Source organism: Solanum verrucosum, unplaced genomic scaffold, assembly GCF_900185275.1.
Source record: "Solanum verrucosum unplaced genomic scaffold, falcon-dt-bn FXZP01000125.1, whole genome shotgun sequence".
Lineage (NCBI taxonomy): Eukaryota > Viridiplantae > Streptophyta > Magnoliopsida > Solanales > Solanaceae > Solanum > Solanum verrucosum.
Genome location: NW_026019923.1, coordinates 3,733,184 through 3,759,751, shown reverse-complemented (window position 1 = coordinate 3,759,751; position 26,568 = coordinate 3,733,184). Strand labels below are relative to the sequence as shown.

At 35.8% G+C, this 26,568-nt stretch overlaps 4 protein-coding genes across 5 annotated transcripts; 2 read left to right on the top strand and 2 right to left on the bottom strand.

Moving 5' to 3' along the window:
- Positions 1–5,460: 5,460 nt before the first annotated feature.
- On the top strand, positions 5,461–7,960 carry LOC125825737 (uncharacterized). 2 transcript variants are annotated; one of them, XM_049505054.1, is made up of 2 exons: positions 5,654–5,742; positions 6,425–7,960. In XM_049505054.1, the coding sequence occupies exon 2, from the start codon at positions 6,637–6,639 to the stop codon at positions 7,771–7,773; it is 1,137 nt and encodes a 378-aa protein (XP_049361011.1). In that variant the 5' UTR covers positions 5,654–5,742; positions 6,425–6,636; the 3' UTR covers positions 7,774–7,960. The 2 variants fall into 2 exon arrangements, with proteins under 2 accessions (XP_049361006.1, XP_049361011.1); XM_049505049.1 differs by having other exon boundaries at positions 5,461–7,960.
- A 754-nt stretch (positions 7,961–8,714) lies between these two features.
- LOC125825659 (heat shock cognate 70 kDa protein 2-like) lies at positions 8,715–12,238 on the bottom strand. The gene is made up of 2 exons (XM_049504988.1): positions 11,920–12,238; positions 8,715–10,655 (listed from the first exon to the last, which is right to left on the bottom strand). The coding sequence occupies exons 1-2, from the start codon at positions 12,131–12,133 to the stop codon at positions 8,920–8,922; spliced, it is 1,950 nt and encodes a 649-aa protein (XP_049360945.1). The 5' UTR covers positions 12,134–12,238; the 3' UTR covers positions 8,715–8,919.
- A 2,390-nt stretch (positions 12,239–14,628) lies between these two features.
- On the bottom strand, positions 14,629–15,552 carry LOC125827006 (protein pleiotropic regulatory locus 1-like). The gene has a single exon (XM_049506367.1). The coding sequence runs from the start codon at positions 15,550–15,552 to the stop codon at positions 14,629–14,631; it is 924 nt and encodes a 307-aa protein (XP_049362324.1).
- An 8,570-nt stretch (positions 15,553–24,122) lies between these two features.
- Positions 24,123–25,164, top strand: LOC125825839 (uncharacterized). Its single transcript, XM_049505126.1, has one exon. It carries the CDS (start codon positions 24,163–24,165, stop codon positions 25,144–25,146), a length of 984 nt encoding a protein of 327 aa, XP_049361083.1. The 5' UTR covers positions 24,123–24,162; the 3' UTR covers positions 25,147–25,164.
- The last annotated feature ends 1,404 nt before the right edge of the window (positions 25,165–26,568 follow it).

Sequence of the window (26,568 nt, the reverse complement as noted above, 5' to 3'; positions counted from 1 at the left end):
TTTGACCAAATCAAGTTCCTCTATGCTAATGATTCTGATTTTGGTGAGATTTTTGCTGAATGTAAGTTAGGTCCTTTTGAGAAATTTAATCTTCAAGATGAATTTCTATTCAAGGAAAATAAATTATGTGTTCCTAACTGCTCGTTGCGTGAACTATTTGTTAGGGAAGCACATTGTGGAGGGCTAATGGGACATTTTGGTGTACCCAAAACACTGGAAATACTTTCTGAACATTTTTATTGGCCTAGCATGAGAAAGGATGTTGAAAAAGTGTGTTCTTATTGTCTTGAATGTAAACAGGCTAAGTCTAGAACATTGCCGCATGGTCTTTATACTCCTTTACCTGTTTCTAATTCCCCTTGGATTGATATTTCTATGGATTTCATATTGGGGCTGCCAAGGACTAAGTATGGTAAGGATAGTATATTTGTGGTAGTAGATAGATTTTCTAAAATGGCTCGTTTTATCCCATGTAAAAAGACTAATGATGCATCTCATGTGGCTGACTTGTTTGTAAAGGAAGTGGTTAAATTGCATGGAATACCTAGAACTATTGTTAGCGATAGGGATGCCAAGTTCTTAAGTCACTTTTGGAGAATTCTTTGGGGAAAGTTGGGAACTAAATTGCTATTTTCTACATCTTGTCACCCACAAACGGACGGGCAAACGGAAGTGGTTAATAGAACTTTAGGGAACATGTTGAGGGCTATTTTGAAAGGTAAGTTGACTTCTTGGGAAGATTACTTACCTATTGTAGAATTTGCTTATAATAGGACCTTCCATTCTTCTACTGGCAAGACTCCTTTTGAAGTTGTATATGGATTCAACCCCCTTACCCCCCTTGATTTATTGCCTTTGCCTACTAATGATTTTGCTAATCTTGATGGTAAGAAGAAGGCTGATATGATGAAGAAAATTCATGAACAAACAAGGCTTGCAATTGAAAAGAAGAACAAGGAAGTTGCATTGCGAAGGAATAAGGGCAGAAAATATGTTGTTTTTAAACCTGGTGACTTGGTTTGGGTGCATATGCGAAAGGAAAGATTTCCTTCCAAAAGAAAGACCAAACTAGATCCTAGAGGAAGTGGGCCATACAAAGTCCTTGAAAGGATTGGAGACAATGCTTATAAACTTGATCTTCCTGGTGAGTTCCAAGTTAGTGCTACTTTTAATGTTTCTGATCTTTCCCATTTTGATGCAGATTTGAATTCGAGGACGAATTCTCTTCAAGAAGAGGGAAATGATAGCATCCAAGGAAGCTCTACTCCATTGAAGGACAAGGATGACGCTTTAGAAACTCCAAGGAGGCCCATAACAAGATCTCAAACCAAGGAGTTCAATGATAAGCTCAATGGGCTTCAATCGCTGATCCAAAGGTTTCTTATTGGGGAAGAAGAGCTCAAGCCCAAGGGAGAGGAATTGTCCAAATGCTACAATTATTTGGTGGCCCAAATTCAAGCCCAAGATGAGGAATTTTAAGGTCCAATTTCGTGCAAAAAAAGGTCAAGAAGAGTCCAAGAATCAGCCACAACAAGAGTTGCTTTCTGCCCAAGTTTTGAGAGAAGACTAGTCAAACTTTCCAAGATTGTCAAGATTCTTTTCCTAGTTGGGATTTACCTTATTTATTTATTTATATATAGGTTATTAATATTTTCCTTAGTCTATTTATGGTCTCCTAAGTACCATTTAATGCTTTCCTAGAAGTACTAAATTTGTTCCTAGTTAGGTTACTTTATTTCCTTTCTAGAGTAGGATTCCTTGTAATTGTTTTTTTAGGGTTTGGCTTCTTGGACGTTTTTCCCTTCTCCTATATATAGGAGTCCTTTTCATTCATTAAAGACAATTTAGATTGATATTAATAATATTTGGGAGAGTTCTTTGAACCTTTGTGACTTGTTCTTTGAGAATTTATCTTTAAACCTTTACTAGTTTCATAGTTTAAGGTATAAAGTAACTTCTTCTTGTGATATCTTTGGTTTCTTTTTGGTATTCTTTAGAAGGTGATTAGTTTCTACATACTAATTATTGTCTTTAGTTACTCATAAAGCGGTCAAGATCCGAATCTATCGTTTTGATTCGTTTTCTCAAGTAAAGGCGTTAGATTTCTTCCATAAATCTATACGTTGTTACTTGGATCTTTTCAAGGCCTTAGAACATCTAATCTTTGGAAATTCGTGGATCTTTCCTTCGAATTTCCCATATCTTTATTTTGTTTTTTTGTTTTTTTTCTTTGTGCTTCCGTATTCTAATATTTAATTCTCTATTTGTGATCTCCCTTAACCTTGCTGTTATCAGTAAGTTTATTGGCAAGATTCAGCTCGTCTCCAACAAAGAGACATTGGAATGGAGTCAAACATATATTAAGATATCTTCAGGGAACCATTGATATGGGATTATTTTATTCTAATAAATCCAAGTCAGAAATGATTGGTTATGCAGATGTTGGATATTTGTCTGATCCACATAAAGCTCGATCTCAGACAGGCTATTTATTTACATATGGAGGCACAACTATATCTTGGCGTTCAATGAAGCAAACATTAGCTGCTACTTCTTCAAATCATGCCGAAATAATAGCCATCCATGAAGCGAGTCGGGAATGTGTTTGGTTGAGATCAATGACTCAACATATTCAAGAAATGTGTGGTTTTTCTATGGAAAAAGATATTCCAACTACATTATACGAAGACAATGCTGCATGTATAGCTCAACTGAAGGGAGGATATATTAAAGGAGATAGAACAAAACACATTTCACCAAAATTCTTTTTCACTCATGATCTTGAGAAAAAAGGTGAAATAAATGTTCAACAAATTCACTCAGTTGATAATTTAGCGGATCTTTTCACTAAAGCATTACCAACCTCAACATTTGAAAAGTTGGTATTCAAGATTGGAATGCGTCGTCTCCAAGAAATTAAATGATGTTCGCAATAGGGGGAGTAAACTACGCGCTGCACTCTTTTTCCCTTGACCTAGGTTTTATCGCAATGGGTTTTCCTGGCAAGGTTTTTAACGAGGCAGCAAACAAAGCGTATTACAAGATATATGTACTCTTTTGTCCTTCACTAAGATTTTTTTTGCCACAGGGTTTTTTTTCTTAGTAAGGTTTTAACGAGACATATTATCTATCAATGGTCATCCAAGGGGGAGTGTTGTAAATCATTTTGGTGGTTAAATGGATGACCATAACTCCTTGGTTAATTTCCCTCCTTTATGAGTAGTAATGTTGTTGATAATGTGGTCAAATGGATGACCATAACTCCTAGGTTAATTTCATCCTTTATTGGTAGTAATGTTGTTGATAATATGGTTAATTGGATGACCATAACTCCTAGGTTTATTTCCCTCCTTTATGGGTAGTAATTCTCAAGGTTTAATGTAATGTTTATGACACCTTTTGGTATTCCTCAATGTAATCCTATAAATAGTGGTGTTGAGAATAATGTTGAATACACTTGAAAGAAAGAATGCTAGTTTATATTGTTCCTCTTGTCTTATAGTCTTCTTCTCTTCCTCTTTATATTGTTCTTTTGTCCTTAAGTTTTACAACATATATATATATATAGAGAGAGAGAGAAATATTGAAAATACCACTAAATTTGGTGCGAATTATTAGTTTCGTTTCTGATTTATTGACAGTCTTAAGCAGAGGCGAACCCACGTTGGTTCCAGGGGGTTCACCCGAACCCCCTAGGCAAAAAATTACACTGTATATATAAGGTAATTTCTGTATTTATGTGGATATATATATTTTGAACCCCCTCAATGACAAGGAGAAAGAGATAGCCCAGTGACAGGTTCCTTGAAAATTAAGTCTCATGTTGAGGGTTCGAATCCCTGCATTAGCGTTTTATTTTTTATTTTTCAGTTTCAGTCTTTTTTTTTTAAGGTTTCAGTTATGTTTTCACGTTTTTTTTAGTTTTTTATTTTATAAAACATGCTAAAAGTGTGGTTTTAAATCCAAAAAAATTCAAGGGTCCGCCACTAAAACTAAATACAGCTACTTTCTTGAAATTTTGTTTTGTTGGCTTATATATACACGCTTATACTTTTATTTTTCGAACCCCCTGAACGAAAATCCTGAGTCCGCCACTGATCTTAAGAACACTTCCTACTTGACTAATTGAACTTAAATGCATCATTGATCTTGCCACATGGGTGATATATTCTCCTAAATTCAAGTCTAGGAATGTTTTTAATACTTCTCTCGGCATTTTGTTAAGAGTTTCACGCTCTTACAAGAGTTTGATGCTACTTGTTATGTCATGTGGCAGACCAGAGACATATTTAAGTATAGTTAATCAAATAGATGAGTATTTTCAAAGTTGTCAATAGTTTTGCGATGAAATTATTCGTACCAAATTTAGAGGTATTTTCAATACTACTCTCTCTGCATTTTCTTAAGAGTCTTACGCTCCTAAAAGAGTTTGAGATCACTTGTTATGCCATGTGGCTGGGGCTGCTTATCGAACGAATTAGGCGGATAATTTTGCTTAACGGTTTAGCTTATCGGATACATGTTTTTAGATTTACTAATCCTCTAGCCAACATATAAGACATCAGTTGGTTCAGTAACAGATTAATAATTATCGAGCGGTGTATCAGTTAACTTCTAATGTCTATGGTACTTTTTTTTTCGATGAATGCACCTTATAGAAAAAACGACATTTTAGCAATAACAAGATCAAATGGATAAATTGATCCAGACTTTCAATTAGTTGTCCCATTTTCATTGTTCAGTGGAAGCACTTTGTCAATGACTCGATAAATTGCGGCATACTTTTCATGTACATATCTTCGGTGCTTTTCTAGTTTTAATGATTTACAACTTTAGTCTTTAGGAGTTAGGACTAACAAAAGAAAAATATATAATCACTCTTATATATTATGGTAAAATATTAAATGAGGCTATTATCTAAAATAAAAATGTAAGTATGGTAACCCTTAACGGGTTAATGGTTTACCTGATAAGAAAATTGAATAATCCACCCTCACACCAATAAGCAGTTAATTTTATAATATTTCAATATGTTCCCCTACTGTTTATCCATTTACTCAATCCCAATAAGTCAATTTTGCGGTTGATTTATCGGTTACAGTTCGGTTTCGAACACTCCCTACATGTGGCAGATCGTGAATGTAATTAAGTTCAGTTAGTCAAATGGATAAGTATTTTAAAAGTTGTCAATAGTTTCAGGATGAAATGATTCGCGCCAAATTTAAAAGGTGTTTTTAGTACTTATCTCGACATTTGATTAAGAGTCTCAGACTTTTATAAAAGTTTGAAATCACTTGTTATGCCACGTGATAGATTAAAAATACTATATTTTAAATTCAGTTAGTCAAATAAAGGAGCAAACGCAATTAAGGAAACACGGTTGGGAAACGGTGATGATTCTTGATTTTTCTGTGTCAATCTCACCAGAAACCAACATATCTGTCCCCTAAACCTCACAGACCCCATTTTCCAGCCTCCTCCTCCATTTGTGTCTCTGTCTTTCTCTCTCTATATTCACTTTTCTCTCTCTATATATCTCTATCTCCGCCCCTTTAGCCCCTTTTGTATTGTGTGTGTATGTATGACGAATTCTTAAGAGAAAGACAACAAAGACTCAGTCAGATACAAAAACAAAAAACAAAAAAAAGAGATAAAGGGGTAAGAGAAGAAGAAGATGGGGGTGTTAATTTGGACCATTGATTTCCCTTCTTCTCTCTTCTTTGTTGCTCCTGCAGTTTTAAGGTATTCTTCCAAAATCACTTCAGATTTGGTACTTTTCTTGGGTTTTGGCTTCATTGATTGGTAATATACTATACATCCACTATATTTACACCTTTTGTTATTAAAAAAAAAAGTATACTATATAGTGATAAAGATTCAATTTTTATATTGTTTGTGTTGGAAAAAAAAAGCCTATGCGCTTTTACAGAGTTGATTTTCTTGGATTTGGGATTTTGTCATCTATGTATAAATAGGGATTTTTTGTTCCTAAAAGTTCATTCTTTTGTTGCATAAGAATTTGGGGTTGTGTGGGATTTCCCTTTTTTTGGTATTTTGCTGATTTTCCAATCTGGGGTTTTTGTTTGTTTCAGTGGTGGAATAAGTTTTGATATAGGTTTGTTGTTGTTAGAGAACTTTAGTATAGTTGTTGTGTTTGTAAAGATTTAGTCTTTTTGTTCAAGTAGTTGTTCTGGTTTGTTAGTTTTGAAGTTTGTCATTAGCAATTGTTTGTCTCCCAAAGAAAAGGAATTGTGAAATAGGAGATACTGTTTGGTGTTGTATTGGCTGTCGATGGAGAATCATCATCCTTCGACTCGTTTGTCCATGGATTCGAGTGCATCTTCTTCACATGATGAATTAGACCTCGAGATGAGTAGACAAGTAGTCATAACTTGTCCACCTGATATTAATTTGCCTTTATCAGCTGAGCGTAGCCCTCCTCCGCAGCCATGGAACTCAGAACATTGTGATATTCTTGATGTCGGGCTTGGGACACAGGTATATGAGACTGAAAGTTCTATTAGTGCATCTAAAGTTGGAAGGAAATGTGCGAAACGTTTGGATAGTATTTGGGGTGCTTGGGTTTTCTTTAGCTTTTATTTTAGGCCTGTGTTAAATGAGAAATCGAAGGCAAAGATGGTAAGGGATAGTAATGGATATTCCGGGTTTGATAAATCTGATCTCCAGCTTGATTTGTTCATGGTTCAGCATGACATGGAGAACCTGTATATGTGGATTTTCAAGGAAAGGCCTGAGAATGCACTCGGTAAGATGCAGCTTCGGAGTTACATGAATGGGCATTCTCGTCAAGGGGAGCGTCCGTTTCCCTTTAGTGCTGACAAGGGTTTTGTTCGATCTCATAGAATGCAGAGGAAGCACTACAGGGGGCTATCGAATCCTCAGTGTATTCATGGTATTGAGGTTGTTTCATCCCCCAGTCTTTTGGTTCTTGATGAAGAGGAGCGCAAAAGATGGATGGAACTCACAGGTAGGGAACTCAACTTCAGTATCCCACACGAAGCTAGCGATTACAGTTCATGGAGGAACCTCCCCAACACTGAATTTGAGCTTGAGAGACCACTCCCACCAATTAAGAGTAATCTGCATTCCAATCCAAAGAAATTGGCTAATGGATCAGGGCTTAATTTGTTAACTCAGCCATCCAATCACAGCAACGGGGATGCAATGGATCTACTACCTGCGAATGGCAAAAGGAAAAAGGATTTCTTCCCTCACGGAAATGAAGATGAGTGTTTCCTGCAAGTAAATCCTCCTTCCTATCAAACTCCAGATCTTGAAATTCACCCAACTGAACCACATTGGTTACATGACTTTAGTGGGGTGATGAGGGATGTCTACGGGCCAGTAACAGCTGCAAAAAGCATATATGAAGATGAACAAGGTTACTTAATCGTACTCAGTTTGCCATTTGTAGATCTTCAAAGGGTGAAAGTTTCCTGGCGAAACACGCTCACACATGGTATAATAAAGGTGTCTTGTTTAAGCACATCTCGTATGCCATTCATCAACCGACAAAACAGAACTTTCAAGCTTGACGAATCATCCTCAGAACACTGCCCTCCAGGTGAATTTGTCAGAGAAATTCCTCTGTCAACAAGAATCCCAGAAGATGCCAAAATTGAAGCGTACTACGACGAATCAGGAACTGTGCTAGAGATGTTGGTTCCAAAACTTTGCGAAGGACCTGAAGAACATGAAGTTCGTGTCTGCCTCCGTCCTCACCTTGGAGGAAACGACCTCATGTTGACCTAAGTGGAGATGTACTGATGCCTGTTAGGGGAAAGGGTGCTTCAGTATGCACCAACTTAGTTTTCATATATGATGTGGTTTTATGCAATTGTATGATATATATATATTCCATTTGCACACACTAGATGTTGTTGGTAGGTTTTCCCAGACTAGCTGTAGCTTCTGTTGCAACACTATTTGCTATGATATTTGATACCCTTTTTTAAGTATATAGTAGTAGGGAGAATTGATATTTTCAGTCTACGTAGATGATGTTCTGTTGGTATTGAAAAAAAGTATCACAATCCTGTATGAACCTCAATCAGTGATGACACTGGAGAGCCTATGATAAGGACCACAAACACCAGGCAATGGAGTAATTGTGGTCACTGGTCAGCATGTGACAATTAAAATGAAGAAAGCTGAGTCAAATTTTGCTTTCTTTCTGTTTTTCTGGAATAGTGCATGTCATCATCAACTTGCAAACGGTGTGGTCAATGGTGGCAACTGCTACCCACTGGTTTTATTGGTCCCCTCTTCAGCAAACTACTTTTCCCCTTTAATATTTTATGTAGGAATAGTCAAAAGAACTACGTGCTAATTTCATATTCCACTTGTATTGAGATAGTGGGATAACTGAAATAACTTTCAAACGATACAAGAGCTATCAATGGATAATCGACCTTTCAGATCAGCAATCGTCCAATTATCATACTTGACATTTCCTTAATCACAAACTTAGGAGTAAACAATATTTTATCCACTAACAACCATTTCGTAGGGCTTCAACAATAAACAAAACATGAATTCATTAGACAAATGATCGAATGAACAACTTTTAGTCCTGTATATCCTGTGTTTATCTTCAATAAACAAAGAGAGAGAGCCAGAACTAGTAGCCACAAGCATCAATATCATAAGAGTGGTCACAGAACGAATAACACAGTGAATATTAAGGCATAGATATAGATTAAACGGGACAGCAAAGCTTTCTAGCAAAATCTGAAATTATAAATCCGAAAAATGATAGTATACTTGATAAACAAGTTCAAGCCAAAATACGCAAAAAGTATCACCATTAACTAAAACTACGATGCAGAAATAATAAAATGGAGTTCTTAAGGATAAAAACTAACTGACGAAACCAAAAACATGAGGCGCAGAAACAGCTTAGTCGACCTCCTCGATCTTAGGACCGGCACCGCTGCCACCACTAGGAGCAGGACCATCATCACCCATGTCAGCACCCATGTCACCACCAGCACCTTGGTACATCTTGGCAATAATTGGATTGCAGATGCTCTCCAACTCCTTCATCTTGTCCTCAAATTCATCAGACTCAGCAAGCTGGTTGGCATCGAGCCACTGGATGGCCTGCTCAATGGCTTCCTCAATCTTCTTCCTGTCTGCCTCTGGCAGCTTGGATGCAATCTTCTCATCCTTGATGGTGTTCCTCATGTTGTATGCATAGTTCTCCAAAGCATTCTTTGCCTCTACCTTCTTCTTGTGGTCTTCATCCTCAGACTTGTACTTCTCTGCTTCTTGAACCATCTTCTCAATCTCCTCCTTGGAGAGTCTGCCCTTGTCGTTGGTGATGGTGATCTTGTTCTTTTGTCCAGTAGTCTTGTCCTCAGCAGAAACATTCAAGATACCATTGGCATCAATGTCAAAGCACACTGTGATCTGAGGAACTCCCCTGGGAGCAGGAGGAATACCAGAGAGCTCAAATTTGCCAAGCAAGTTGTTGTCCCTGGTTCTAGTTCTCTCACCTTCATAGACCTGGATCAACACACCTGGCTGATTGTCTGAGTAGGTTGAGAAGACCTGTTCTTTCTTGGTTGGGATAGTGGTGTTTCTAGGGATCAACACAGTCATGACACCTCCAGCAGTTTCCAGTCCAAGGGAAAGAGGGGTAACATCCAACAACAACAGGTCTTGCACCTTCTCGTTACCTTCACCACTCAAAATTGCAGCTTGTACAGCAGCACCGTAAGCAACAGCTTCATCAGGGTTGATGCTCTTGCAGAGCTCCTTCCCGTTGAAAAAGTCTTGCAATAGCTGCTGAACCTTGGGAATCCTGGTGGAGCCACCAACAAGTACAACATCATGGATAGAGTTCTTGTCCATCTTAGCATCTCTCAAACACTTTTCAACTGGTTCCATACACTTCCTGAACAGATCCATGTTAAGCTCCTCAAATCTAGCACGGGTGATGGTGGAATAGAAATCAATACCCTCATAGAGAGAATCAATCTCAATTGTGGTCTGAGCAGTGGATGAAAGGGTCCTCTTCGCCCTCTCGCAAGCAGTTCTCAACCTTCTAAGTGCCCTTGGGTTACCGCTGATATCCTTCTTGTTCTTCCTCTTGAATTCTTGAACAAAATGGTTGACCATCCTGTTGTCAAAGTCCTCACCTCCAAGATGAGTGTCTCCAGCAGTAGCCTTCACCTCAAAGATACCTTCCTCAATGGTGAGGAGAGATACATCAAAGGTACCACCACCAAGATCAAAGATCAACACATTCTTCTCACCAACACTAGTTGCCTTCTTATCCAAACCATAAGCAATGGCAGCTGCTGTAGGCTCGTTGATAATACGCATAACATTCAGACCAGCAATAACACCAGCATCCTTTGTGGCCTGACGCTGAGAGTCGTTAAAGTAGGCTGGCACGGTAACCACAGCATTCTTGACAGTGGAACCAAGGAAAGCTTCAGCAATCTCCCTCATCTTAATGAGCACCATAGAAGAGATTTCCTCAGCAGCAAACTGCTTTTCCTCACCCTTGTAGTTAACAACAATCATTGGCTTATCACCAGGTCCAGGAATGACCTTAAATGGCCAATGCTTGATGTCACTTTGCACTGTGGCATCACTGAATCTCCTACCAATCAACCTTTTTGCATCTGCATTATAAATAAATTTGTTCAGCATATAAATCTTAAAACCTACAAATTAACCAAAAATCTTCTCTACCAAATACAAATTCCAATATATTATTTATTACTTAAAATTAAGATTTCCAACCATAGCCTACTTGACCAATAAAATGACTATCATACTATGCAAGTAATCCAGCAATCAGAAAAATACAAACAAACTACATCAGACCTCTCCAAGTCAGATCTCCTGACAACTTCCCACTATAATAGGCATAGATACATATCAACATAAAAGAAATAAGCTAGCTAAAATACAAGGACAAGCATTGGACTTCAGCAAGAACCTAGATAAAACAATAAATTAAGCAGAATATCTAGCACTGTAACCTTTTCTAATCTTCAAACGTACATGTCAAAAATAAGACGGGCTACAAAACCAGTTTCAAACTCCATATGGACATGTCAAACAAGATATGCCACAGAAAAAGAACTTCAAACAATGTCAAAACTTCAGATATTTAAGTATAGTTTTATGTAAGAGCTAAGCTTTCAATATGAAAAGCAAATTGATCCAAGTACAAATAAGATCAAAAGTTGCAAGGTCAATTCAACTCTATATAAGCACAAGCAAATACTAGAACATAAAAAGTAAAATCGCTTATTATCTTCATAAAAAGCCAGTGGATCTACACTAGGTAAACTTACAAGGACAAGATCTTAAACTTAATTTCAATTATCGACAAAGACACGAATCAATAGCAATCACTGGCCTAACCAAAGTAGCACAACTTCCAAACTTCCCAATCAACATATCACATGCAAGGCAGACCCATAACACAGCACCTAGAAAGTGGAAACAAGATCACAAACTAGTAACTATCATACTAGTCATGAAACTTGTAAGATACGACTAATATGTTTCTACTTGCTTAAGATCTAGATCTAGGAGAACTATATCCAAATAATTAATAACTGCACAAGTACGCATGAATATTTAAGTAAATAGTGTTTGTCTAGCCTCAGAGCATAAAAAACTAAAGCTTCACAGTAAATCTAGTCAGATCTAGCACGATAAGTAAGCTAAACTGATTATCAATAAGCAATGAACATCCAACAAATTAGAACGACAGCAACAGTATGAAAAACAGAGATTGATACAGAATCATAGATCACACAACGTTTGCTAAAAAGATTAGAACGACAGCAGCAGTATGAACATACAGAGATTGATAAATCATCATAGATCATGAATGAAAAAACTTGTACAAAGAGTAGATCGAGATCTTACCGAATACAGTGTTGATAGGGTTCATAGCGACCTGATTCTTAGCAGCATCACCAATGAGACGCTCAGAGTCAGTGAATCCAACATAAGACGGTGTAGTCCTGTTACCTTGATCATTAGCGATGATCTCAACACGATCATGCTGCCAAACACCGACGCAAGAGTATGTGGTACCAAGATCAATACCGATTGCTGGACCTTCACCCTTTCCAGCCATATCTACTACTGTAAATCTCTGCTATTCTCTCCTTCGCTTAGTGTCGGCGAGTTTTTGAAAGGAGAGGCAGCAAAAGAGCTTTGAGGAACTAGGGTTTGTAAGGAGGAAGAATGTTAAGAGAAAAACGAGACTTTATAAGGAGTAGAATTCTAGAATGTTCCAAAACCCTAAGACTGAGAATGCGTTTATAGCCGTTTGATCTCTGATATGATGCTTTAACGGTCTGTGATTCGTTTAACTTAGTCCCGCTAGCCAGATTTGACTAGTTTTTGTTGCTTCCCACTTGGCCAAAATAGTTTGGCTATTTTATGTTTTATAGTATTTTTTATTTTTTTGACATAATATAAATAGCATCACATAACTATTCAAATTCTTCAAAAAAAAAAAACAAATTTTATTACATTTATAACATAATAAAAAAAATATATATATGTTACGAAATGAAATATTTCATTGTATTGTTAGTTAAAATATGATATTTGTTTTGATTGTTACTTAAATTTTATTATATCGTATCATTTTGTTTAAATCCATCGTTAGACAACGACGAAAAGACGCATTTTATGTAGGAAAAATTACGCGGTTAAGCTAACATAGCTACAATTTGCAATTCAGAACTTACTTCTAGCTATAATTACACTCCTCTCTCGCATCTCGCCTCTCGCCTCTCGCCTCTCTCTCCCCTCTCTCTGGAATCTCGTTTGTCTCTCTATCTTCACTTTTTCAATCATCTCTTATCTCCCTGCCCAATCTCTCTCTTGATTCACTTCTACAAGTCACTCCCTCACTTTATACAAACACAAATTATAGAAATACAAATGTATAATTTGTGTTTGTATAAAGTGAGAGAGACTAATTATACAAATACAAATACATATCTCTCCGTCATATACACTTATAAATATATAAATACAAATCTTTCCCTGCCCAATTCTCTTTTGCATATGTCTCTCTCGCTTTTATACAAACACAAATTATAAAGCGAGAGAGAGACTGGATATACAAATACAAATGTTTGAACTCAATTCAATTGTATACGGATACAAATTGTATGCAGCTATACAAATACAATCATTGATACATATACATACTAGTTACATACGAATACAAATACAATCATTTATACATACAGATACAAATTGTATGCAGATATACAAATACAATCATTTATCTAACCAATATACAAATACAATTAACCTTTCTCCACTCTTTACCTTCTCTCGCTTACCTCTTTCCTCCCTCTCGCTCGCCTCTCCCTCCCCTCTAACATGTAGCTACGAATCGTAATTGGAAAACTATAGCTATAGAGCCTAATTGAGTAATTTTGAGTGGCTATATGCAAAACTCTCTTTTATGTAAATACTGTTTTGGTGTGATTGCGTCGTTAGATTAATATTTTCTTCTTGTTTTGTCTTTATTTATTATTTATTAATTATATTTCATCTTTTATCCTTCATTTTAATAGTAGCTCTACTCCGTACCCTACTTTTCTTGTAGATTTATCGTTCAAATTATGGATGTGTGACATTATGTAACGATAGAGAACAATATAATCTATCCAAACATTGTATTCATTAAAACTATATAGTACAATACAATACAACATGAAATACAATACGATACATTGTAAAACAATACGTAACAACCCTCCAAATCGAGGGTAAATGGATTAATTGATATGTTTTATTCTTTATTAGTTATTACCATTTATCTTTCCTTTTTTAATAACATCTATATTTCTCACTTATTTATAGTGCATATGTTATAAAATGGTGACAAATTTTTAAAGCATTCAGTAATATCAAGACTCACATATATGTTTAGTGTAAAATCGCGATAACGACAAAGATCGTACGAGTATAATATATATGATAATAATAAGATCTAGAGCTTACAAAAGAATTTATGGTTCATAGAAATTTTAAACTTCATCGATGATTCTACAAGTTTGATCTTATTTTATTTTGATTTGATTCATAATCTACGAAATACCAAATTCAATGAATTGTACTCATGTGAAAATCAAGCAAAACTTCTTATTATTCCATTTCTTAACATCCTTTTTTGGTCAAAGGCATTATTGAACTAGTTAAAGGTCTCTAAGATGGTGTTGTAGTTTTTTAATTAGCTTTAGCAAAGAGGGTCAGATTATCAACAAAGAAAAGGTGCAGTTGATTTTGATCATGAATCAAACCTTGTTAAGGTAACTTTCAATTGATCAAGATTGAGATAGAGTTGTTGCTAACACATAATAGAATAAGAGTTCGTTTGGATTGACTTATTTTAAGTGTTTTTAAGTCAAAATAATTTTTAAACGCTTTTGAAATGTTTGGATAATAACTTGAAACAATGTTTATAAGCGCTTAGTTTTAAGCTAAAACGTCACAAGTTAGAATAGAGACAATAAACAATATAACATAAAAATAGTCCATACCAACTAAACAATAAAGAAAATAATTGCAGGAACCAAAATTTCCCTATTTTAACACCATATTTCATCTTTGTTTCCACATTTTTATGGTCTTGTCACCCTCACAAGTAATAAGTATTGTACCAGTAACATCATATGTGAGAGCATAGATAGCAGCGTCAGTATCCATAGATGATCCAGGTTGAACCTTCGTTCGAGCTTGCTGAAAATTGTGACCGCTTGTCCAATCCCAAAACCACAAACTTCCATTGTCACCTCCGGTAGCCATTACACCTTCATCATTCACCGCCATTGCATTGATTATATTCATCTGTTGTGGAAGCATGTTATGTAAAAGTTGTCCATTCGGAAGGTTGAACTTTTTTATGTTGCCATCAGTCGATGCTGAAGCAAAAGATGAACAATGTCCCTTAGGATGATGAGCCATCGCGCGTATAGTTTTCTTGTGATGAGTGAGTGTTTCCATTGTCTTACCACATCTTATATCCCACAACTTTATGGTTGAGTCATGAGAACCTGTTACAACTACTTGAGGATGCGCGGGGAGAGTCAAAACAGAGGAAACAGTGTTTTCATGCCCGGAAAAAACATGAATGTGTGTTTTAGTCCGGATATCCCAAACCTTGCATACACAATCCCTAGACCCTGTGTACAAAACGTCGATTGTAGGATGAAGAGCCAAGCAATATACACCATGTAGATGACCATGAAAGGAATGAATTACCTTATTTTGTTCGAGGTCCCAACATTTAACTTGTTTATCCTCGCCAGCTGAGAACATGTTTTTGTTACGAACACCAAGACCTCTTATTTGCCCAACATGACCCGTTAACGTAAGCTTTAGCCTACCACTTGCTAAATCCCATATCTTGATAGTACGATCCGCTGAACCTGTACAAAACCAAGTATTAGTAGGATCTACTGCAACTGATCGCACCCAACCCGAATGACCACTAATAACCCTGTAATTTCTCCAACCTCTCTCCATTATGCCTATATACTATCAGTGGCGGAACCAGAATTTTTAATAAGGAGGTTCAAAAGCTGAGAAGTAAACACACGAACTACTGGGAGTATAAATGTCAGATTTTGATTTCATAATCTCATAATAATACCCATATTTATAATAATACTCCGTATATATAACCTAATTTGACTAGAATTAGAACAACAATTACCAAATCCTAAACAATTTAGGATTTATAATCTTCCAAATTTGTTTAACTTATTACTAATTTTTAAATTTGAATTTGAATTTGAATTCGAACAGAATTAGGACTACCTCAACTGTGCGTGTAAATTACGAATAAGAGTTAAAAGCTTTTATAAATATTCCGCCATTAGAGCTTACCTCTATATTCTGATAAATCAATGGAGAAGAGAATTCAAGAGCACGCTATCTGCAATGCTACACGCCTTTTTTTATGGAACGAGAATCTCACAAAGAATCAGATTTCACCTTCCGAAGGCTTATGCATCTGTTGTATTCGAAGTACATACACCACGATTCAGCCTCGTATATTCGATCATATTTATAAAAAACTCACAGATTGGAAGCGTTCTACCGTCATCCCGTTTGATTTATCAAAGTTACTGAACAAAGACGCATCATTAGGTACATTGCTTGTTTCTTCTACTCTTCAGTTTCTGCCGCAAACTATCAAACAGTTAGGGGACGATATCTCTTTCTCCCTATTCACACGATTTCAATTTACTCAAGCTTTTCTTAATCCATCGCCACGACCTACGTACGTAATAGTTCTCGAAATCTCACATATTCGTTGTTGCGATTTTCGTCCTCCATTTGATTTAGCCTTACCGCCCAATTTCCTACCTCCTCTTGCTCCGTCTCATCGTCGATTTGAAAAGAATTGGAACGATGTGGCAGTTTGTGTGAGTAATGTTGAATTTGTTAACGATCCGTATAATCGATATCGCGGGGATGTTGTTGTGTATCTGAGGAAGTTAAGGGATTATACTGGTGAAGGTGGGATTTGTCCAACGAAACCACCTATTGCAGTGGATGTAGCTAGAGGATTTGTTGAAGTTGAGGTATGTTATCGATCGTGGTGTCCAGGTTCAGCTTATTGCATTGAGGAATTAGTAGATGAGAGTTGCCCTGTTTGTTGTGATGAGTTTAGGGATGAGAATGAAGTGATTGCAACTTATTGTTCGCATGTTTTTCATATAAAGTGTCTATTGCCATGGCTATCGAAGAAAAACACTTGTCCAACTTGTCGAGTTGTTTATCCTTTGCATTATTCGCCTATTTTGGATCGTCAACTTCAGTAAAAAACAACTCTATAGCAAGAACTTGAACCCGAGACATTAGTTAAGAGGAAGGAAGGAATATAGGAATGTGCAAATCGATTCGACTTTTCACTTTGTCATCTAGAGATAGTTTGCCTTGAGTTAGGATACAACCAAGATCTCCTCTTTGATTCTTAGGCAGTTTCAAGTTTAAGTCTATCCTCGAGGTCCAATTAAAGGTCACCCTCATATCCAAGTTATATTCGGCAACCAACTGGGGTCATGTGGATCCGGCCTCCCAGCTGCCCCCCTTGCCTGGACCTTCCATGACGGAAGTACATAAAACCTTGATTTGCTTACTTTCTCCTTTAATAAGATCAAGCAAGATCGTGCTAAGGAGTGACCAAGGATCGGTTTAAACTTGAAACGACCCGTAATTTTAAGATGTATTACTTTGTTTCCCTCAAATTAGGACAATGGAGAAAAAGCCTTTTGAAATAAATTTGTTTTGTTTCTCTCAAATTCTCAATTACTGGTTGTTTTGCGAGTTAATATCTTAAAATGTCACTCAACTTTCACAATTTATCTAATAAAGTCATTAAATTTTATTTTGTATCAATAAAATCACTTAATTTAGGCCTTTATATCATAAAATCATCCAACTAGATTTATCAATAAAAATATGTCTCTTCAAGAAATTTCTAAAGAGAAGATGCAGCAATGACATGAATGAAGTAGACAAAATAATTTTTTTTATGTCATGTAATATGAAGCTCAAAAATAAATAAAATTAAAGAAAACTCATTAAGAAGTCAATGAAAATGTTGTGCTCTTGCTCAAGTTATAATGGTCAAAACAGAGCACTGACCAGAGGCGGACCCACGTGTATTGACTCGATGGAAACTTTATATATGTATAAAGAAAATACTGAAAAATTTATATAAGGTTTTATTCATCACCCAATAAACAAAATGTTCCATGGGCTCGTGGTTCTAAAGTCGGTTTGTAGGAGTGCTGGTGCCCTCCACCGAGGGTTCGAGCCCCTGCGACAACATCTCTATCTTTTTGTTGAAAAAAGGCAAACAGAAACTTCATATCTCCAAATTGCACAGCTGTTAGTATTATCCCAGCAACAGCACCAGCTGCTCAACAATAACATAGAGTTATAACAAATGTTAATGCCATCAAACCTAAAGCCCAGAGAAGCAACAGCAACTAATGTCACGAAAACCTAAGACCAGACGAGGAAGAAAGAAGGAAACTCTAAGATGCTTAGGGGTCGTTTGGTGTGAGGGATAATACCAAATAGCCCCGGGATTAAATTATAGTACCGCTTATTTTGTTGTTTGGTTGGCAAGTTCGGGATAACTTATCCCGGGATTAATAATTAGTACCGGGATAAGTTATCCCTCTCCATGGGTGGTATAGTAATTTCGGGATAACTTATCCCGGGATAAAATAGGTAAATGACAAAAATGTCTCTTTCAACCCTTTTGTTATATCACTTTTTACATTAATGAAGGGCATTTTTGTAAACAAATAAATTGTTCTTAAAATTTATTATTTTAAATACAACAAACCAAACACTCAATAAAAAATAATCCCAACACAACTTATCCCATCATAACTAATCCCAACATAACTTATCCCAACATAACTTATTCCATCATAACTCATTTTCAAACCAAACGACCCCTTACAGTTCATGAGCTCAATATATAGGTAATACCTTTTAGTTTCAAATAACTAGATTTGCAGGTTCTTGATTCACTTCTCGCAGATGCGCACTGCTCATGAGCTCTATTTTATATTGCCAAAGTGAACGCGCTGATAGTGTGATCCCACAAACAACAACAACGAAATAGATTATAGTAACAAATATGTCAATAGATCTGCCTTTTAGTTTCAAATAACCGAGAATTATCATAACAAAACCACCTCCCAAAGATCCTAAGAATGTCAGCAAACTTACAACGATACCAACAAGAAAGTAATGAGCTCTAAGAAAATGAACAACTTGAACAATGATGGTACGTGTTATGGACAAACAACCGACAAGAGGTTTTACAACAGCCATAGCTAGAGATTGGACAGAGAATAAGAGAAAGTTTTTAGAGAGAAACAAATTAGTGCGATGGTTTTTAGAGGGAGAAAAATCTTTTTGCCATAATATAAGAACAAAAAGTGAAGTATCGAGTAGCAATTTCTTTTGTTGACTTTTTGCTCATATTAGTTTAAATTGTTTTCCAACTTTTTTTTTTATCTTTTATATTTCATTTACTAACTAAACTAAAAATATTAGTAAGCTTCTACAAAGAAAAAAAAATATTTTAGCTTGAGCATCCACAACCATCAAATCCTGAATCCGTCACTAGTACTGACGTCATCTATTTGAGGTCTCTGATCTTAGCTCTGCTCTCGTTTCAAGTAATTAGAACTAAAACGTTTCTGTTAAAACTCATTAAGGTTCAATCATTAACTTAATCTTCTCATTTTCTAATTTAATGTTTCGTTGAAGCTCTCTTATTTATTTTTTTTATTTAAATGACCATATAAAGTGTCTATTGCCATGGCTATCGAAGAAAAACACTTGTCCAACTTGTCGAGTTGTTTATCCTTTGCATTATTCGCCTATTTTGGATCGTCAACTTCAGTAAAAAACAACTCTATAGCAAGAACTTGAACCCGAGACATTAGTTAAGAGGAAGGAAGGAATATAGGAATGTGCAAATCGATTCGACTTTTCACTTTGTCATCTAGAGATAGTTTGCCTTGAGTTAGGATACAACCAAGATCTCCTCTTTGATTCTTAGGCAGTTTCAAGTTTAAGTCTATCCTCGAGGTCCAATTAAAGGTCACCCTCATATCCAAGTTATATTCGGCAACCAACTGGGGTCATGTGGATCCGGCCTCCCAGCTGCCCCCCTTGCCTGGACCTTCCATGACGGAAGTACATAAAACCTTGATTTGCTTACTTTCTCCTTTAATAAGATCAAGCAAGATCGTGCTAAGGAGTGACCAAGGATCGGTTTAAACTTGAAACGACCCGTAATTTTAAGATGTATTACTTTGTTTCCCTCAAATTAGGACAATGGAGAAAAAGCCTTTTGAAATAAATTTGTTTTGTTTCTCTCAAATTCTCAATTACTGGTTGTTTTGCGAGTTAATATCTTAAAATGTCACTCAACTTTCACAATTTATCTAATAAAGTCATTAAATTTTATTTTGTATCAATAAAATCACTTAATTTAGGCCTTTATATCATAAAATCATCCAACTAGATTTATCAATAAAAATATGTCTCTTCAAGAAATTTCTAAAGAGAAGATGCAGCAATGACATGAATGAAGTAGACAAAATAATTTTTTTATGTCATGTAATATGAAGCTAAAAAATAAATAAAATTAAAGAAAACTCATTAAGAAGTCAATGAAAATGTTGTGCTCTTGCTCAAGTTATAATGGCCAAAACAGAGCACTGAGTTACTGACGTCATCTATTTGAGGTCTCTGATCTTAGCTCTGCTCTCGTTTCAAGTAATTAGAACTAAAACGTTTCTGTTAAAACTCATTAAGGTTCAATCATTAACTTAATCTTCTCATTTTCTAATTTAATGGTTCGTTGAAGCTCTCTTATTTTTTATTTATTTAAATGACCATCTAAATTGATTATGCTTTTATATGTTAATTATGATAATCTTTGCTGACTAAATCTCCCGTGATTAATTTTGGAGGAGTCAGTTTGTCATAATAAATTTCATTGATTGAGTTCTAATTTAATATAGAAGTCATCATGCTGCCATTTCCGTAGCTATCTTTTGCTCTTTGCCCACTCTTGATGTTGGATTAATAACTGTTCTTATTCTCTATATTATCATGTTATAATCATCATGTATTGAACCATTAACACCGTTCTTGTTATAAGCCAATGAAAATGAATCAATAAGAAATAGAACAACAAGGAGAAGGCAGTAGTAGTCGCAGTTGTCATTTGCTAGGCCAGATTTGTTTTAATGACAAATCTAGTTAAGTGATTTTATTGATATAAAATAAAGTTTAATGACTTTGTCAGATAAATTGTGAAAGTTGAGTGACCTTTTAAGATATTAACCCCGTTGTTTTGCCTTTCACTCATGGTTCTTATCAAATATATAAAGATGATAATTTAATAACATAAATACTTATTCACATATAATGCTTACATCAAATTAATACAATTTATAACGATTAAGTGATTTGATACAGTAATTATGTACGTCAATCAATTAATCACGAATAATTAATAATTATATACATTCAAATATATATCTTGCATCCATTAATTATTTGATGTAAACATCCCATACGAGTAACTTTTCAGGGAACTTCGTTGACTTACGCGTTTTATAAGTATTTTGCCATTAATACCTTATTTGGATGGTTGTTACTTGATGTATATTTTTGTATTGTTAATTTAAATACAATGTTTATTTTGATTGCTACTTAAATTCTATAATCATATCGTATCATTTAAATCTATTGTTAGATAACGAAGAAGAATCTCATTTTGTATAACGATCGATTTGATATGATCACATTATTACCTTACACCTTATTTGGATGGTTGTTACTCGTTGTATTGTATTGTTAGTTTAAGTACAATATTTGTTTGAATTATTACTTAAATTCTATTGTATTGTATCAATATCATTTAAGTTCATCATTAGGTAACGACGAAAAAACCTATTTTATGTAACGACCGATTTGGCAATCGCATGATTACCTTAGTATTTTCTTCTCATTTTGTCTTTATTTATTATTTAATAATTACATTTCATCTTTTTACCTTACATTTCCATAATAGCTCTACGCAAACCTTACTTTTCTCGTAGATTTATCATTCAAATTATGAATGTGTAACATTCTATAACGACAACAACACATTACAACGCAGTCCAGTACGATATATTACGAAATAATAGTAACAACCATCCAAATTTTATCTTGTCGTGAAAACCATACAAATAAGGGGAAGAAGTATTCTATTGCAACCCTTTTGATCTACCGAAGTTACGGTACAAAGAAACTTTATTGGGTTCCGTGTTTGTCTCTGCCGCATACTATCAAACAGTTGGTGGGCGATATCTCTTTTCTCCTTTTCACTGAATTTCAAGAATATGCTTCTCCCAGTTTCACTGGGTATCTTCCTGGTGAGTGCTGCTGATTCAGTATCTTGACATGTTAAAAGGGAATATACGGGTGAAGTTGGGATTTTCCCAATAAACAACACTACCCCAATTTGTTTAGCTGTGTATCCTTTGCATTATTCACCCTTTTGTGGACTGTCAAGGTTAATGTTTGAAAAATGTGTTCTTTTTGGTAGTATCATATTGTAGTGAAGTGATTTTTCATTTGCTAGATAATGTGTTGGCTAATGTTAATATGATAGTGAAGTAATGATTTTTTTTTTTTTTATGACAAGGGAAACCCACAGCCGCTACCCTTTGGGTGCGCACAGGGTAAAACCCCGCTCCTAAGCAATAGCTCGCAAACCACATAGGAGAGGTAACCCGCACTAGGCAAACCCGGTGCGACGAGCTCGACCTAGAAGCAAATCCCTTGCTTTCGCTGGCAAAGGGTTTTGAACTTGAGACCTCCAACATGGAAGTCCCAAGTCCAAACCACTGGCCACCCGAAGGGTAGTGAAGTAATGATTTTCATGTGCTAGAAGGCATTCAGTATCTGGTTGTTCTGTTTCTTTCGAATTCTTAACTAGACAGTAGTGACAAGGTTTGCTCAGCATTATGATATAAGCAAACTAAATTCTTTTTGTTTGCCTTTTCTAAAGGTCTAGTGAAGTTGGAAACAACCAACTTATGTGAAGATCAGTCCCCGCATTTGAGATGCAAGCGAATGTGAAATGCAGAACTTCATGTGTCAAAACAAGTTCCTATCTTCATATGCAAACGGTACGTTCCACAGTATAAGGTTTGCATCTGCTTTTGATTACTTTAACTCTGTGTAAACTGTTTTTTTCCAATCATCACAAGTCTGTGTTTTTTAAACAATTCATTTTAATCATATGAAAGTTATAGTGGATGGTTAAAGTGCAAGTTTAATAGAGTCTGGATGAGCCCTGAGTCATGGTCGTTGATGTTAAAACTAACTTGACCTGAGCTTTGCAGTTAATTCTATCCCATCTTTGCCATGATATATTTGGTACTAAAGTATAAACTCCTGGAATTCAGCTGCTAAGCTGTATAGTTTCTCTCTGTTGAGCTTTATAATGGCTTATCTATGTAATTGGTTACTGTGAAGCTGGAATGCAGTACTCCCTCCATCCCAATTCAAGTGTCTTACTTTCCTTTTTGGTTTGTCCCAAAAAGAGTGTCTCTTTCTATATATACAAGTTTTCCAATTTCAACATTCTACATGGCAAGTTTAAGACACAAGATTTAAAGGACTACGCACATCTTTAATTTAAGACCACAAGATTCTAAAGTTTCTTGAACTCCATGTCCAATTGAACTAAGACACTTAAATTGAAACGGAGGGGGTATGATTTTATCTTGTAAATGTCTTATCTTTTAACAACAGATTCAACCATTGATATTTTTCATAGAAGGGGCATCAATGTCTGCTTATGGGGGCAACACTACAATATTATCCTTCTAAGGATCAATCAATAGAAGGACATTGCTGTCCAGATTTTGCCTCTTGCTTACACTATACATTTGATACTTCAAATTAATATTTTATCTCAAAAAAGAGAATGCTAATTGTTTTATCAAGCATTTGGTACTTAGCGTCATCTCATATGATTTCAAATCATGATTTCATCTCACTTGGCTAAACGGGCCCTAAATATATATAGTCCAAAATAGTTGTCATTTTAGAAAGCTAAGATATAATTGAGTACATTCTTTCCATTTTGCCCTTAGTAATAATTATTTTTGAAAGTTATAAACATCGACAAACATAAGTGAAGAACATATACACTTAATCCAATATTGTGATTATTTAGATTAACTCGCCTTTTATTTATTGAAGAGAGATTAATATTTTAAATAATTAAAAATAATAAATAAGGATATGACAATTAAAACACATAATTTATTAAGTAACATGTAAATAAAAAATGTGACAAATAAAGTGGTCAGGGAGTGTATGATGGGCCATCCAAGTTGGTATGGGACAAGTTAATCCTTTTTTATGGAACTTGGATTAGAACAACTTTAGGATTAACTTGACTGTGCATATGTGTAATATACAAGTACCTTTTTAGGAAACTTCATTAAGCTAAACGCTTTATAAATATTTCTCCATTAGTGCTTATCTCTGCATTCTGATAAGCAAAATCAACAAGTTTCAATGGAGAGAATCATTGAAACTGCTGACTGCAAGTCACTTCGGCTTTTCTTAAGGAACGAAAAGCTAGCGAGGAACCAGATTTCACAGTCTGAAGGCTTATGCTTGTTCATAATCAGAAGTACATTCATGATGTTTCACCCTTGTGAATGTGGTTGTTATAAATCTAAGTACAGTCGCTACACACTTGATGAGAAGAAGTGTTCTACTGTCATCCCTTTTGATCTGTCAAAGCTACGGAACAGAGAAACGTCATTGGGTTCCTTGCTTGTTTCTGCTACTCTTCAGTTTCTGCCGCAAACTATCAAACAATTGGGGGATGACATCTCTTTTTGCCTTTTCACTGAGTTTCAAGATTCTCAAGCTTTACTGCCACTGCCAAGGCCGACTTACGTAGTCGTCGTTGAAATCTCCCAGACTCGCTGTGTCAATTTTACTGATAAAGTTGATCTTAACGCGTCCCCCAATTTCACAGGGTATCCTCCTGATGCTCCATTGTATCGCCGGTTTGAGAATGACGATAGGGAAGAGGAGGGGGTTGTCAATGTGCGCAATGTGAGTGCTGCTGATGATAGGAATGATCCATTTTGTAAATACTCTGAGGATGTCCTTGAGTATCTTGACATGTTAAGGGAATATACGGGTGAAGGTGGGGGTTGTCCAATGAAACCACCCATTGCGGCGGATGTAGCCAGTGGATTTGTCGAAGTCCCTCCATGTTATAGATCTTGGTGTTCAAGTCCAGCTATTAGCATCAAAGATCTAATGAATGAGACTTGCCCTGTTTGTCAAGAAGAGCTTAAAGACGAGAATGAAGTGATTACAACTTGTCGTTCACGCATGTTTCATACAAGCTGTCTCTTCCCATGGCTATCCAAGAACAACACTTGCCCAACTTGTCGAGCTGTCTATCCTTTGCATTATTCACCCCTTTTGGACCATCAGCGTTGTAAGCGCAAACGTAACATGTTGGAGGCTAATGTTTGAAATATGTGTTCTTTATCTTTTTTCAGCTTTTTCTTTTTTTTTGGTAGTAGCATATAGTAGTGAAGGGATTTTTCCTGTGCTAGATAATGTGTTGGCTAATGTAAATATGATAGTGAAGTAATTTTTTTCATGTGCTAGAATAGAAAGCATTCAGAATCTGTTGTTTTGTTTCTTTCAAATTCTTAACTAGACAGTAGCGACAAGGTTTGCTCAGCATAATGATATAAGCATTCTTAATTCTTTTTGTTTGCCTTTTCTCAAGGTCTAATGAAGTTGGGAACAACCAATTTATGTGAAGATTAGTCACCACATATGAGATGCAAGCGAATGTGAAATGCAAAACCTCATTCGTTAAAACAAGTTCCTATCTTCATAGGCAAAGAGAATGTTCCACAGCATAAGGTTTGCATCTGGTTTCCATACTTTAACTCTGCGCACAGTGTATTTCACCGATAGTATGTTCCAAATTACCTACATCTGTTTGTTGGAACCTGTAATGGTTGAAGACCAGTATTAGTGTTGCTAATAATGAACTGACACACCCTTCGGGGTGGTCCAGTGGTTTGGGCTTGGGACTTCCATGTTGGAGGTCTCAAGTTCGAAACCCCTTGCCAACGAAAGCAAGGAGTTTGCCTTCTGGGCCGAGCTCGTCGCACCAGACTTACCTAGTGTGAGTTACCTTTCCTATGTGGTTTGCGACCTATTGCATAGGAGCGGGGGTTTTACCCTGTGCACCCAAAGGGTAGCGGCTGCAGGTTTCCCTTGTCATAAAAAAATAAATAATGAACTGACACCCTCAACCCCCTGGAGTTGGAATGTTAGCTTAAATATAACATTACTCGATTTCCATGCGGTGCTAATTTGTTAAACTGTCCCAAATATATAGCACTTTTAAAGTTTTTTATGCATTATAGAACTTACAAAAGTGCTCAGTCATATCATTTTTATCGTCAACACAAGTTTTTCCTTGTCTGTAACTAAAGTAAGAAGTAGTGGTGCTTATTGGTCGGTTATGTCCAGTCTGGTTTATCGGTTTTCGATTTATAAACACTCTAAACCGATAACCAAACCAATAATGTATTTGTCAACAATTTTCGGTTAATCAATTTTTGATCCTTGAAAGTTCTTTTCGATTTATAAACACGCTAAACCGATAACCAAACCAATAATGTATTTGTTAACAATTTTCGGTTAATCAATTTTTGGTCCTTGACAGTTCGATTTTTGGCTTAACCATTGAAAAAATGCTCCTCTAATATTTTTGTTCTTCCTTATTTGCAATTTTTCATATATACACGGGCTTCATGCATAAATTCTACACAAACTACATGCAGAAGCAAATTCAAATGCGTTATTGCTAAAACAAACTTGTTTTCTTTATGGTCAAGTAGCAAACTTGGATACAGTAACATTTTAGCAATC